This window comes from Salvelinus alpinus, chromosome 8, assembly GCF_045679555.1.
Source record: "Salvelinus alpinus chromosome 8, SLU_Salpinus.1, whole genome shotgun sequence".
Classification (NCBI taxonomy): Eukaryota; Metazoa; Chordata; class Actinopteri; order Salmoniformes; family Salmonidae; genus Salvelinus; species Salvelinus alpinus.
This window is the reverse complement of record NC_092093.1, coordinates 17,542,582-17,558,075: the sequence shown is the minus strand read 5'-3', so window position 1 is coordinate 17,558,075 and position 15,494 is coordinate 17,542,582. Positions and strand designations below refer to the sequence as shown.

General features: G+C 46.7%; 1 protein-coding gene across 10 annotated transcripts in view; it reads left to right on the top strand.

Moving 5' to 3' along the window:
• LOC139582647 (serine/threonine-protein kinase MRCK alpha-like) overlaps positions 1–15,494 on the top strand; it is a 115,472-nt gene that overhangs the window by 60,322 nt on the left and 39,656 nt on the right. For 6 of the 10 annotated variants that reach the window (XM_071412823.1, XM_071412825.1, XM_071412821.1 and 3 more), the window contains 12 exons: positions 120–137; positions 2,379–2,517; positions 2,734–2,843; positions 2,997–3,076; positions 4,386–4,552; positions 4,636–4,764; positions 6,016–6,149; positions 8,193–8,435; positions 8,586–8,696; positions 9,283–9,527; positions 10,641–10,746; positions 13,205–13,329. In XM_071412823.1, coding sequence (XP_071268924.1) covers positions 120–137; positions 2,379–2,517; positions 2,734–2,843; positions 2,997–3,076; positions 4,386–4,552; positions 4,636–4,764; positions 6,016–6,149; positions 8,193–8,435; positions 8,586–8,696; positions 9,283–9,527; positions 10,641–10,746; positions 13,205–13,329 — 1,607 coding nt within the window. The remainder of the gene's footprint in view (positions 1–119; positions 138–2,378; positions 2,518–2,733; positions 2,844–2,996; positions 3,077–4,385; positions 4,553–4,635; positions 4,765–6,015; positions 6,150–8,192; positions 8,436–8,585; positions 8,697–9,282; positions 9,528–10,640; positions 10,747–13,204; positions 13,330–15,494) is intronic. The other 4 variants (XM_071412827.1, XM_071412826.1, XM_071412830.1 and 1 more) reach the window with 2 other exon arrangements.

The window sequence follows — 15,494 nt, the reverse complement described above, 5'->3', positions numbered from 1 at the left end:
TTTAGGTGTTGTTGGGCTCTTTGGTGTTAGGCTGAAGTACTTTCTGTACATAGTTAGGTTTATTCTTTCTGACTCCTCCTCTACCCTGTTTCTTCTTGTTCTTTTCCATCGACCGACAGGAGGAGTTAGGTGCTGCTGTGAGTGTTTCTTTTTGGAGTCTGTCTGCCCAGTCCCAAATGGACCCCTATTCCCTACCACCTATGCACTAGTAGATTCCTCTTAGATCTCCACAAGTGCATAGGAAGTAGGGGCTAGGGGTTGATTTGGTACTGGGTCTGAGTGTTAGTTGTTAAAGTTTGAGTATGTTCTGTTCAAGGGCTGAATGTATCAAGCTTTTTAGAGTAGGAGTGCTGATCTAGGATCAGTTTAGCTTTTTAGATCATATAATTAAGATTAAATGGACCTGATCCTAGATCAGCACTGCTAAGAGGAATACTCTGAGACAATTGATACATACAGTGCATTCGGAAAGTATTCATACCCCTTGACTTTTTCAACATTTTATCACGTTACTGCAATATTATGAAGTCTGTTAAGTAAAACATGTCAATCTATACACAATACCGCATAATAACAAAGTGAAACGTTTTTTTGAAATTTGAGCCGTTTTTATTGAAAATAACAAACAGAAATACCTCATTTACATACGTATTCAGACCCTTTGCTATGAGACTCAAAATTGAGCTCAGATCTGGGGAAGGGTACCAAAAAAAGTCTGCTGCATTGAAAGTCCTTAAGAACACAGTGGACTCCATCATTCTTAAATGAAAGAAGTTGAAAACCGCCCGGCCAAACTGAGCAATCAGGGGAGAAGGGCCTTGGTCAGGGAGGTGACCAGGAAGCCGATGGTCACTCTGACAGAGCTCCAGAGTTCCTCTGTGGAGATGGGAGAACCTTCCAGAAGGACACCCATCTCTGCAGCACTCCACCAATCAGGCCTTTATGGTAGGGTGGCCAGACGGAAGCCACTCCTCAGTAAAAGGCATGTGACAGCCCGCTTGGAGTTTGCCGATAGGCACCTAAATGACTCTCAGACCGTGAGAAACAAGATTCTCTGCTCTGATGAAACCAAGATTGAACTCTTTGGCCTGAATACCAAGCGTCATATCTGGACGAAACCTATCACCATACCTACAGTGAAGCATGGTGGTGGCAGCATCATGTTGTGGGGATGTTTTTCAGCAGCAGGGACTGGGAGAGTAGTCAGGATCGAGACAAAGATGAACGAAACAAAGTACAGAGATTCTTGACGGAAACCTGCTCCAGAGTGCTAAGCACCTCAGACTGGGGTTCAGACTGGGGTGAAGGTTCACCTTCCAACAGGACAATGACCCTAAGCACACAGCCAAGACAATGATGGAGTGGCTTCGGGACAAGTCTCTGAATGTCCTTGAGTGGCCCGGCTAGAGGCTGGACTTGAACCCGATCTAACATCTCTGGAGAGACCTGAAAATAGCTGTGCGGCGACGCTCCCCATCCAACATGACAGAGCTTGAGAGGATCTGCAGAGAATAATGGGAGAAACTCCCCAAATACAGGTGTGCCAAGCTTGTAGAGTCATACCCAAGAAGACTCAATGCTGTAATCGCTGCCAAAGGTGCTTCAACCAAGTACTGAGTAAAGGATCTGAATACTTATGTAAATGTGATATTTCAGTTTATATTATAATTAATTAGCAAAAATTGCTAAAAACCTATTTTTGCTTTGTCATTATGGGGTATTGTGTGTAGATTGAGAGAAAACAACTATTTAATCAATTTTAGAACAAGGCTGTAACTTAACAAAATGTGGAAAAGGTCAAGGGGTCTGAATACTTTCCGAATGAACTGTACAACCCCAGGTCTGTTCATACTTCAGCCCATCCTGACTATAAACCACAGCGTTCTACCTTCATATCTCTCTCCCTTCCCATCACCCTTCAACTATTCCATCTAGTTCACCCAGACATATTGACTGAACAAATGCCTTGTGTGCACATTAAACCATTAAATGTTGGCTTGAACTATACTGCTTTCTACTGCAACAGGATGAACATGCATGGGCCATATACCATTTTCATTTATTTGTACATTTCTTTGTCAGGGGCCATGTACACAAATAAATACATTAAATGTGAAAAAATGTGTACAAAGATTATTCTGCAAACAGTATAGAACTATTCCGCTGTCGACTGCAACAGGGGAATGTTGCGTTATCAGTAAAAATAAATTAGAAATACAAATATTTGACCAAACTGGACGCAAACAGTATATCTAGGCTGCATCCCAAATGGTCAAAAGTAGTGCAGTAAATAAGGAATAGGGAACCATTTGGGACATAGGGTATCTTCATTATTCAGACTCCTTTCCCTCTCCTCTTACCCTCCGCCCGGTGCCCAGGAGCGTTTCCAGTTCCCCCTGCAGATGACAGACGTGTCCGAAGACGCCAAGGACCTGATCCGACGCCTCATCTGCAGCCGGGAGCACCGTCTGGGCCAGAACGGCATCGAGGACTTCAAATCTCACCCCTTCTTCTCTGGTAGGGCCTGGTGTTTTAAAACAGTGTGTGCGTGCTAGGGTTTGTCTGTCAATTATTCTCTGGTGCCATTTCCAGGAGTTGATATAGATAACCTCTTATCTTGTTAATTGGTGTTGAAGTTAGGCTGGACAGTAGACGATGATATGATAATCGTTACAATAACAAACCATGATCACAGTTTGCCAGTCATATCATGTTTAATGTCATTCCTTTCAGGCATTGACTGGGACAACATCCGTACGTGCGAGGCCCCCTACATCCCAGAGGTCAGCAGCCCCACAGACACCTCTAACTTTGACGTGGACGACGACTGTCTCAAGAACTCAGTAAGTCTCTCTTTCTCTACATCAAGACTTAGACTCTCTTACACTCATCTTTCAGTCTCTCTCTGTTTCCATCTTTTATCTGTCCATCTCTTTCATCTGTCTGTAATGTTGTCAAGGTTGACGTGTTCTGAAATAAGTTTTGTGTTATTTCAGGAGACGATGCCCCCTCCCTCACACACTGCCTTCTCTGGACACCACCTGCCCTTCGTAGGTTTCACCTACACCAGTAAATGGTGAGTGGTCGCTAAGCGACAACCCCTGTTTAGTTTCCAAACGAACTTCCACATCTTCGTCAATACATACAGCATACAGAAAAATACATCTTAGACTGGTCCCAGATCTGTTTTTACTGTCTTGCCAACTCCTATGGTCATTGTCATGTTTGGCATAACAATGAGGATAGACTATACAGCACAATCAGATCTGGGACCAGTCTACTTCACTCCTACTTCTCTATCGTCTGATCTAACCTCAGCCACACTTCCACTAGCACTCAGTTTCCACTGTTGAGAAAGCATTGAATGGTCTGATTGTTTATCTTAGCCTGAAGGCTAATGGTCGTTGCACTCTTTCTCCTCTCTTTCTCTTTCTCTCTCTCTCTCCTCTCTCTCTCTCTCGCTCTCTATCTCTTTCTTTCTCTCTTTCTCTCTCTCTCTCTCTAAGTTCAATTTCAATATAAGGGTCTTTTTTTGTCATGGGAAACATGTTTATTTGTATTTATTTATTTAACCTTTATTTAACCAGGTAGGCCAGTTGAGAACAAGTTCTCATTTACAACTGCGACCTGGCCAAGATAAACATTGCCAAAGCAAGTGAAATAGATAATAAACAAAAGTTGCCTGGTTGCCCTTTTCTTGTGGCAACAGGCCACAAATCTTGCTGCCAATAGATATGGGAGTTTTTCAAAATTGGATTTGTTTTCGAATTCGTTGGGGTTCTGTCTATTCTGAGGTAAATATGTGTCTCTAATATGGTATGCATCTCTTTCTCTTTCCTATCTCTCCCTCCTCTTTCCTATCTCTCCCTCCTCTTGCATATCTCTCCCTCCTCTTGCATATCTCTCCCTCCTCTTCCATATCTCTCCCTCCTCTTCCATATCTCTCCCTCCTCTTGCATATCTCTCCCTCCTCTTGCATATCTCTCCTTCCTCTTCCATATCTCTCCCTCCTCTTCCATATCTCTCCCTCCCCTTCCCCATCTCTCCCTCCTCTTCCATATCTCTCCCTCCTCTTTCCCCATCTCTTCCTCCTCTTTCCCCATCTCTTCCTCCTCTTTCCCCATCTCTTCCTCCTCTTTCCCCATCTCTTCCTCCTCTTTCCCCATCTCTTCCTCCTCTTTCCCCATCTCTTCCTCCTCTTTCCCCATCTCTTCCTCCTCTTTCCCCATCTCTTCCTCCTCTTTCCCCATCTCTTCCTCCTCTTTCCCCATCTCTTCCTCCTCTTTCCCCATCTCTTCCTCCTCTTTCCCCATCTCTTCCTCCTCTTTCCCCATCTCTTCCTCCTCCTCTTTCCCCATCTCTTCCTCCTCCTCTTTCCCCTCTAGTACCCTGTCTGACCGGGGCTGTCTGAGGGAGGCAGGCGGTAGCAGTCAGACACAGATGGATGTATGTCTCCAGCGCAGTCTGGAGGAGAGTCTGGCCACCGAGGCCTACGAGAGGAGGATACGACGCCTGGAGCAGGAGAAGACTGAGCTCAGCCGCAAGCTACAAGGTACACACACTCACACCTCTCCTTTCCTCTCCTCCTCCCCCTCTCCTCTCCTTCTCATCCTCTCCCTGTGTGGTGTGTTCCAGAGTCCACCCAGACAGTCCAGGCCCTGCAGCATGTATCAGGAGAAGGACCTGCACCCGTCCCCTCTAACAAGGAGGTGGAGATCAGGAGTCTGAAGACTGAGATTGACATCCTCAAGAAAAAGATTGCAGGTAAACATTCAACATTTTACTGTAAAGTTTTACTGCTGTGTAGCAGAACACAAACATTCTACTGTAAAGTTTTACTGCTGTGTAGCAGAACACAAACATTTTACTGTAAAGTTTTACTGCTGTGTAGCAGAACACAAACATTCTACTGTAAAGTTTTACTGCTGGGTAGTAGAACACAAACATTCTACTGTAAAGTTTTACTGCTGTGTAGCAGAACACAAACATTCTACTGTAAAGTTTTACTGCTGTGTAGCAGAACACAAACATTCTACTGTAAAGTTTTACTGCTGTGTAGCAGAACACAAACATTCTACTGTAAAGGTTTACTGCTGGGTAGCAGAACACAAACATTCTACTGTAAAGGTTTACTGCTGGGTAGTAGAACACAAACATTCTACTGTAAAGGTTTACTGCTGGGTAGTAGAACACAAACATTCTACTGTAAAGGTTTACTGCTGTGTAGCAGAACACAAACATTCTACTGTAAAGGTTTACTGCTGGGTAGCAGAACACAAACATTCTACTGTAAAGGTTTACTGCTGGGTAGTAGAACACAAACATTCTACTGTAAAGGTTTACTGCTGTGTAGTAGAACACAAACGTTCTACTGTAAAGGTTTACTGCTGGGTAGTAGAACACAAACGTTCTACTGTAAAGGTTTACTGCTGGGTAGTAGAACACAAACATTCTACTGTAAAGGTTTACTGCTGGGTAGCAGAACACAAACGTTCTACTGTAAAGTTTTACTGCTGGGTAGTAGAACACAAACATTCTACTGTAAAGTTTTACTGCTGGGTAGTAGAACACAAACATTCTACTGTAAAGTTTTACTGCTGGGTAGCAGAACACAAACGTTCTACTGTAAAGGTTTACTGCTGTGTAGCAGAACACAAACGTTCTACTGTAAAGGTTTACTGCTGGGTAGTAGAACACTAACACATTCCAGCCAGGTCAGCATTTACCATACATGGATAGCCAAGTGTATGATAGAGTAGAGATGAAATACATTGAGAGATGAACAGAGATGCTATTCATAATCCACACAGTAATCTGTACCAGGGTTATGGGTTGGATTCCCACGGGGGACCAGTACAAAAGCATGAAAATGTATGTTCTTATCCAGAGTACATTTAGCGTCTGCTAAATGACTACAATTTGAAATGTCCACTAATGGACCATACATCATAGTGAAATGTAATTTATGTTGGCCAAAGTGGTTTAACAACACTGACCCTGTGTAACGTGTGTTAGACTCAGGTCAACAGGAACATGAGTTGGAAGAAGCTTCGTCAGTCCGTAGAGAAATGGAGGATTCATCTAAACACATCAGGAACCTGGAGAAACAGATGAAGAGTCTCAACCTGGAGAAGGACGACCTGCACAAGGTGTGTTTCCCTGTATATAGCACCACCTGGGTGTGTTTCCCTGTATATATAGCACCACCTGGGTGTGTTTCCCTGTATATATAGCACCACCTGGGTGTGTTTCCCTGTATATAGCACCACCTGGGTGTGTTTCCCTGTATATATAGCACCACCTGGGTGTGTTTCCCTGTATATATAGCACCACCTGGGTGTGTTTCCCTGTGTATATAGCACCACCTGGGTGTGTTTCCCTGTATATAGCACCACCTGGGTGTGTTTCCCTGTGTATATAGCACCACCTGGGTGTGTTTCCCTGTATATAGCACCACCTGGGTGTGTTTCCCTGTGTATATAGCACCACCTGGGTGTGTTTCCCTGTGTATATAGCACCACCTGGGTGTGTTTCCCTGTGTATATAGCACCACCTGGGTGTGTTTCCCTGTATATAGCACCACCTGGGTGTGTTTCCCTGTGTATATAGCACCACCTGGGTGTGTTTCCCTGTGTATATAGCACCACCTGGGTGTGTTTCCCTGTATATATAGCACCACCTGGGTGTGTTTCCCTGTGTATATAGCACCACCTGGGTGTGTTTCCCTGTATATAGCACCACCTGGGTGTGTTTCCCTGTATATAGCACCACCTGGGTGTGTTTCCCTGTGTATATAGCACCACCTGGGTGTGTTTCCCTGTATATAGCACCACCTGGGTGTGTTTCCCTGTGTATATAGCACCACCTGGGTGTGTTTCCCTGTGTATATAGCACCACCTGGGTGTGTTTCCCTGTATATAGCACCACCTGGGTGTGTTTCCCTGTGTATATAGCACCACCTGGGTGTGTTTCCCTGTATATAGCACCACCTGGGTGTGTTTCCCTGTGTATATAGCACCACCTGGGTGTGTTTCCCTGTATATAGCACCACCTGGGTGTGTTTCCCTGTGTATATAGCACCACCTGGGTGTGTTTCCCTGTGTATATAGCACCACCTGGGTGTGTTTCCCTGTATATATAGCACCACCTGGGTGTGTTTCCCTGTATATAGCACCACCTGGGTGTGTTTCCCTGTGTATATAGCACCACCTGGGTGTGTTTCCCTGTGTATATAGCACCACCTGGGTGTGTTTCCCTGTGTATATAGCACCACCTGGGTGTGTTTCCCTGTATATAGCACCACCTGGGTGTGTTTCCCTATGTATATAGCACCACCTGGGTGTGTTTCCCTGTATATAGCACCACCTGGGTGTGTTTCCCTGTGTATATAGCACCACCTGGGTGTGTTTCCCTGTATATAGCACCACCTGGGTGTGTTTCCCTGTGTATATAGCACCACCTGGGTGTGTTTCCCTGTGTATATAGCACCACCTGGGTGTGTTTCCCTGTGTATATAGCACCACCTGGGTGTGTTTCCCTGTGTATATAGCACCACCTGGGTGTGTTTCCCTGTGTATATAGCACCACCTGGGTGTGTTTCCCTGTATATAGCACCACCTGGGTATGTTTCCCTGTATATAGCACCACCTGGGTATGTTTCCCTGTGTATATAGCACCACCTGGGTGTGTTTCCCTGTGTATATAGCACCACCTGGGTGTGTTTCCCTGTGTATAGCACCACCTGGGTGTGTTTCCCTGTGTATATAGCACCACCTGGGTGTGTTTCCCTGTATATAGCACCACCTGGGTGTGTTTCCCTGTGTATATAGCACCACCTGGGTGTGTTTCCCTGTGTATATAGCACCACCTGGGTGTGTTTCCCTGTGTATATAGCACCACCTGGGTGTGTTTCCCTGTATATAGCAGCAACGGGGGGTGACTTCAGTGTGTTAACTCATAGTCACTCCCAATATTATCCCATTTTCACACTATCGAGCTGATCTGTACTGGCTTGGATATATTTTATTTTCACATGGTCCTTCACATCATGGCTCCAGCAAATGTGTTATATGCATATTATGCGTCAAGGTGGACAACCCTGGCGTTGCACGTGCCATTCTCTACTAGCTGAGCGCCATTGGAACGACGATCACCCAGTCTGACCAATCAATCTGTACACGTCTTCCCTTCAGGACTTCATGGAGGCCAGTGGCAAGATGAAGAGTCAGTCTAAGGAGTTGAAAGAGGCCCACAGCCAGAGGAAGCTGGCCATGCAGGAGTTCTCCGAGCTCAACGAGCGTCTGACTGACCTCCGATCAGCCAAGCAGCGCCTGGGCCGTCAGCTCCGGGACAAGGAGGAGGAGATGGAGGGTTGGTCCCAGAAGGTGGAGGCTCTACGGCTGGAGGTGCGCAAGGCCGAGCGGGCCAAGAAGGAGGTAGAGTAGTCACGTGGTTCCTGTGGTTCTTAGAGGTATTTGTGTGTGTGTGTGTGTGTGTCTCTACTTTGTGTGTGTGTGTGGGTCTCTACTTTGTGTCTCTCTGTGTGTGTGCGCGTGTGTGTGCACTAACCCCTTGCTGTCTCTCAGATGGAGTCCCAGTCTGAGGAGCAGACAGCTGATGCTCAGAAGGAGAGGAAACTGAGAGAACGCTCCGAGCAGTACAGCAGACTGTTAGAGGAGGAGCTGGACGGACTCAAGGTAACACACACAGAAACACACATACTAACACACACATTTTTTATATTTCCTTCTCTCTCTCACACACACACACACACACACACACACACACACACACACACACACACACACACACACACACACTACGTCTCCGATTTTAGAGACTTGTAGTCAGAGATGCTTATTTAAGCCATGTGAAATGGCTAGCTAGTTACCAGTGTGCTAGTACCGTTGGATCGGTGACGTCACTCGCTCTGCGGCCCAGGTGTTTTGTGGCCTGACTGATAACGCTACTTCATGGCTGACACTGGTAGATGTGTTCAGAGGGTCCCCGGTTCGAACCCAGTCCGGGACAGCGGCGGAAGCAATGCTCTTACACACACACAAGACATGCACACCTGGGGTGTATTCTCTAGGAACCAACGTGAAGCAAACGGGCCGAAATAGGGAGGGACTATCCTGAATTTGTCCAATAACAAACGTACGCTTTCGTTACAAAACGCTTTCCATTGCAAAATATTTTTATTGCGGCGTTCACTAACTAATACACTCCTGTAATTTCTCTGTTTTTGTGTATGTGGCCAACTCCTCTCTTCCTCTGAACCAGAAGCAGGTGGGGCCGTCAGCCTCGGTGGTGGGCTCGGACCAGAGCCAGGAGGTGGGGAAGTTGCGGGCCGACCTGGAGAAGAAGACTGGGTTCTACGAGGAGGAGTTGAGCAGGAGGGAAGCGCAGCACGCCAACGAACTCAAGGTCCTCCGCAAGGAGCTCCGCGACGCTGAGGGACAGCAGCTCACCCTGCAGAAAGAGATCCTGGTCCTCAAAGACAAACTGGAGAAGACGCGCAGGGAGAGGTGTGTGTCTGTCTACATGTTTATGTCTTTGTGTGTGTAATGGGTTATGTGCGGTAGGGCCTTCCTAGGTTCGGATGTCCACAACACTAGAAAGCATTCATAAAGACATATAGGACAGTTTATCCAGAGACTTAGAAATGGCATTCAGACGTGCTTCTGGTCTTTGTAGTAGCTATATAGAGCCTGTCCTCTTCCTCCTCTTCCCAGCGAGGGTTATACAAGGTCAACATGGTTACCGTTACTTCACAATGGCCTCTACTGTGCTGTACTCGCTGTGTGTTTTGATCTTAGATAACTGCTGATACTACGATAGCTGATTTTTTTCCCCACAGCAAACAAGGAAAACCCAAACTAAACTCTTTCCTCCTCTAAGAACCTTCTTGATGTCAGACATTGTCCGCTATAGCGTGGGAAATAAACAATGTGACAAAATAAGACCGTTTAGTTTCCCTAAAGACATTTTCTGTTTCATGTTCCTTGCCAAGATTCTTCTGAGTATCACAGTACTGGTGACAACCCTACCTTCTATTTTAACCTTTCTCCTGAGAAGACCCTTATTCATCTCCTCGAGTTCCTTAGCTCTAACTGCCGTGTTTGGTCTGTTTACTTGAATATTGTCATTCAAATTGATTTTTAGTCCAGGAATAGAAACCGGTCTATAGAGTTGACATATTCAGTAGGACAGTTACTCTCTCTTCCTGTAATATTATAAAGATACTTAAATGTTCTCTTCCTCTTCTTCCCAGCGAGGGTTATACGAGGTAAACATGGTTATAGTTACTTCACCCTGGCCTCTACCTTGTTGTACTCAGTGAGGTTTAACTTCTCTCCCCTGACCTAGCTCTCGAGAAGACCCTCGTTCCTGTGTTAGTCCCTTCGATCTAACTGGTGTTATCCCCCTCTGCCTCTGTCCAGGTCGAAGAAGCAACATTGCTCTAACGATCTCTCATACAGTCTGGAAGCTATCAGGATGTGCTTTTCTACCCTCTAGCTTAGCATCCCTGGCTAGCCTCTTTCATACAGACATTTGGATACTCTCTCTGAATAGCAGGTTCAGTGTGTTATTGGTGTGTGTGTGTGTGATGATGGATCATATCTGTGTGTGTGAGACAGCCAAAGCGAGCGGGAGGAGTTTGAGATGGAGTACAAGCAGAAGTATGAGCGGGAGAGAGTCATTCTGACCGAGGAGAACAGGAAACTCTCCAATGAACTGGACAAGGTGAGATGTTATACGCGCACACACACACACCCTGACCTGAGGTAACCCCCTCTCTCTCTCACACACACACACACACACACACACACACACACACACACACACACACACACACACACACACACACACACACACCCTGACCTGAGGTAACTGCCGCCACCAACCTTCTCTCCTGGTAAAGCCAATATAATCACTGTTCAATATCCACCTTCAAAACAGACCACGGTATCCTAAACAGGCAAATGCAACGTCCCGTTGGATCCCAAACTATTGACTTTGGAAGCGGGAAATATGGGAATGAGAAATGGAATTTCCCAAGCAAAATATTTTTGTAGGAGTTGTGATATATTGGACTAAAAGTGCTGTTTGTTTTTGTGGTATTTCCTATTAAATATGAAGAAAAGACTGAGTGCCTTGAAGTTGATAGCATCCATGGAAAACAGGGAGCATTCCCTTTCCTGAACACAACCTGCCAGGGAGGGGTAGTGAGAAGAACATTCCCCAAGCCTTCCTGAACACAACCTGCCAGGGAGGGGTAGTGAGAAGAACATTCCCCAAGCCTTCCTGAACACAACCTGCCAGGGAGGGGTAGTGAGAAGAACATTCCCCAAGCCTTCCTGAACACAACCTGCCAGGGAGGGGTAGTGAGAAGAACATTCCCCAAGCCTTCCTGAACACAACCTGCCAGGGAGGGGTAGTGAGAAGAACATTCCCCAAGCCTTCCTGAACACAACCTGCCAGGGAGGGGTAGTGAGAAGAACATTCCCCAAGCCTTCCTGAACACAACGTGCCAGGGAGGGGTAGTGAGAAGAACATTCCCCAAGCCTTCCTGAACACAACCTGCCAGGGAGGGATAGTGAGAAGAACATTCCCCAAGCCTTCCTGAACACAACCTGCCAGGGAGGGGTAGTGAGAAGAACATTCCCCAAGCCTTCCTGAACACAACCTGCCAGGGAGGGGTAGTGAGAGAACATTCCCCAAGCCTTCCTGAACACAACGTGCCAGGGAGGGGTAGTGAGAAGAACATTCCCCAAGCCTTCCTGAACACAACCTGCCAGGGAGGGGTAGTGAGAAGAACATTCCCCAAGCCTTCCTGAACACAACCTGCCAGGGAGGGGTAGTGAGAAGAACATTCCCCAAGCCTCCCTCTCTCGCTCCCTCTGCCCTCCCCTCCTCCCTCTCTCGCTCCCTCTGCCCTCCCCTCCTCCCTCTCTCGCTCCCTCTGCCCTCCCCTCCTCCCCCACTCTTGCTCCCTCTGCCCTCCCCTCCTCCCCCACTCTTCCTCTTCCCTACATTTCCTTACCCTGTCATCAATCAATCAATCAATCAAATGTATTTTATAAAGCCCTTTCAGCAGTTGTCACAAAGTGCTTCACAGATACCCAGCCTCAAACCCCAAAGACCAAGCAATGCAGAGGCAGAAGCACAGTGGGTAGGAAAAACTCCCTAGAAAGGCAGGAATGTAGGAAGAATCCTAGAGGAACCAGGCTCTGAGGGGTGGCCAGTCCTCTTCTGACTGTGCTGGGTGGAGATTATAAGAGTACATGGCCATTTAGGCCAGATCGTTCTTCAATATGTTCAAATATTAATAGATGACCAGCAGGGTCAAATAATAACCACAGTGGTTATAGAGGGAGCAGCAGGTCAGCACCTCAGGTATAAATATCAGTTGGCTTTTCATAGCCGAGCATTCAGAGGTTGAGACAGCATTTCCGGGAGAGACATAATTAGTAGTTCCGGGACCAAGTAGCATGTCCGGTGAAACAAGTCAGGGTTCCATAACCACAGCAGAACTAGATTAGCAGCACTACTGGTTTCACTGGAGACAGGGACAGCCAGGTGTCGTCAGGCTGGATAGTCTTGAGGCATGATCCTAGGGCTCAGGTCCTCCGGGAGGAGAGACATAGAGAGGGAGGGAGGGGGAGGAGAACTTGATGGATCACTCAGGACACCAGATAGGACAGACTGACCTTAGCCCCTAGGCACATAGACTATTGCAGCATAAATACTGGGGACTGAGACTTGGGGGGGGGGGGTCGGGGGACATTGGCACCATCCAAAGTTACCCCCTGGGCCAAACTACACTCAATCCTAAGACTTTCTGATGAGGTGAGTCTGTCTCACATGGATCGGCAGACCATTCTATAATAGAGGAGCTCTATAAGATGCCCTTGAAACATCGCTGCAAATTACCACACTCTGTATAATATCTATGGCTCTGATTGACTCTGTCCTCTCCCTCCTCTCCTCTGTCCTCTCCCTCCTCTCCTCTGTCCTCTCCTCTGTCCTCTCCTCCCTCCTCTCCTCTGTCCTCTCCTCTGTCCTCTCCCTCCTCTCCTCTGTCCTCTCCTCTGTCCTCTCCCTCCTCTCCTCTGTCCTCTCCTCTGTCCTCTCCCTCCTCTCCTCTGTCCTCTCCTCTGTCCTCTCCCTCCTCTCCTCTGTCCTCTCCTCTGTCCTCTAGCTGACGCCTATGTTTGAGAAGCTGAGCAGTAGCAACAGACAGCTGGAGGAGGAGATGAGGGAGCTGGCTGACAAGAAGGAGAGTGCTGCTCACTGGGAGGCCCAGATCACTGAGATTATCCAGTGGTGAGTGACAGAGACATGTATACAGGACATACATTCACTCTCAAACACACGTCCGCGCATGCTTGCTTACACACACGTACTCTACTTACATACATACATACATACAGTGGGGAGAACAAGTATTTGATACACTGCCGATTTTGCAGGTTTTCCTACTTACAAAGCATGTAGAGGTCTGTACTTTTTATCATAGGTACACTTCAACTGTGAGAGACGGAATCTAAAACAAAAATCCAGAAAATCACATTGTATGATTTTTAAGTAATTAATTTGCATTTTATTGCATGACATAAGTATTTGATCACCTACCAACCAGTAAGAATTCCGGCTCTCACAGACCTGTTAGTTTTTCTTTAAGAAGCCCTCCTGTTCTCCACTCATTACCTGTATTAACTGCACCTGTTTGAACTCGTTACCTGTATAAAAGACACCTGTCCACACACTCAATCAAACAGACTCCAACCTCTCCACAATGGCCAAGACCAGAGAGCTGTGTAAGGACATCAGGGATAAAATTGTAGACCTGCACAAGGCTGGGATGGGCTACAGGACAATAGGCAAGCAGCTTGGTGAGAAGGCAACAACTGTTGGCGCAATTATTAGAAAATGGAAGAAGTTGAAGATGACGGTCAATCACCCTCGGTCTGGGGCTCCATGCAAGATCTCACCTCGTGGGGCATCAATGATCATGAGGAAGGTGAGGGATCAGCCCAGAACTACACGGCAGGACCTGGTCAATGACCTGAAGAGAGCTGGGACCACAGTCTCAAAGAAAACCATTAGTACCACACTACGCCGTCATGGATTAAAATCCTGCAGCGCACGCAAGGTCCCCCTGCTCAAGCCAGCGCATGTCCAGGCCCGTCTGAAGTTTGCCAATGACCATTTGGATGATCCAGAGGAGGAATGGGAGAAGGTCATGTGGTCTGATGAGACAAAAATAGAGCTTTTTGGTCTAAACTCCACTCGCCGTGTTTGGAGGAAGAAGAAGGATGAGTACAACCCCAAGAACACCATCCCAACCGTGAAGCATGGAGGTGGAAACATCATTCTTTGGGGATGCTTTTCTGCAAAGGGGACAGGACGACTGCACCGTATTGAGGGGAGGATGGATGGGGCCATGGATCGCGAGATCTTGGCCAACAACCTCCTTCCCTCAGTAAGAGCATTGAAGATGGGTCGTGGCTGGGTCTTCCAGCATGACAACGACCCGAAACACACAGCCAGGGCAACTAAGGAGTGGCTCCGTAAGAAGCATCTAAAGGTCCTGGAGTGGCCTAGCCAGTCTCCAGACCTGAACCCAATAGAAAATCTTTGGAGGGAGCTGAAAGTCCGTATTGCCCAGCGACAGCCCCGAAACCTGAAGGATCTGGAGAAGGTCTGTATGGAGGAGTGGGCCAAAATTCCTGCTGCAGTGTGTGCAAACCTGGTCAAGAACTACAGGAAACGTATGATCTCTGTAATTGCAAACAAAGGTTTCTGTACCAAATATTAAGTTCTGCTTTTCTGATGTATCAAATACTTATGTCATGCAATAAAATGCAAATTAATTACTTAAAAATCATACAATGTGTTTTTCTGTATTTTTGTTTTAGATTCCGTCTCTCACAGTTGAAGTGTACCTATGATAAAAATTACAGACCTCTACATGCTTTGTAAGTAGGAAAACCTGCAAAATCGGCAGTGTACCAAATACTTGTTCTCCCCACTGTACAGGCACATTTTGAATACTTTATTTGGATCCACAATCCAGCAAAGAGGTGCAAAGGTCCCCAAATATTTCAAAGGTCATACAGATGATTTATTGGTCTTTACAATCTCTTCTCCATTCAGAGAAGCTGTCTACAACAGCTGATAGAGAGTGACAGAAAGAAAGAAAGAGAGAGAGGAGACCGAGAGCAATACCTAGCTACTGCTGCTTGGCTCTCTTGCCTGACAGGCAATTTGCACATATCACACATACATGCACACTGTACCAGTGAACTGAAGCAGCGATGAGTGGTGCCCCCTGCCTGCCACTCCAGGCCACTGCAGTAGGAGAAACAGGATGAGTGTGTCTCAGAGCTCCTTTATGGACCAATAGGAGGAGACCTAGTCAGTACAACTGAATGCATTCAACAAATGTGTCTCCCGCATTTAACTCAACCCCTCTGAATCTGTTCAGG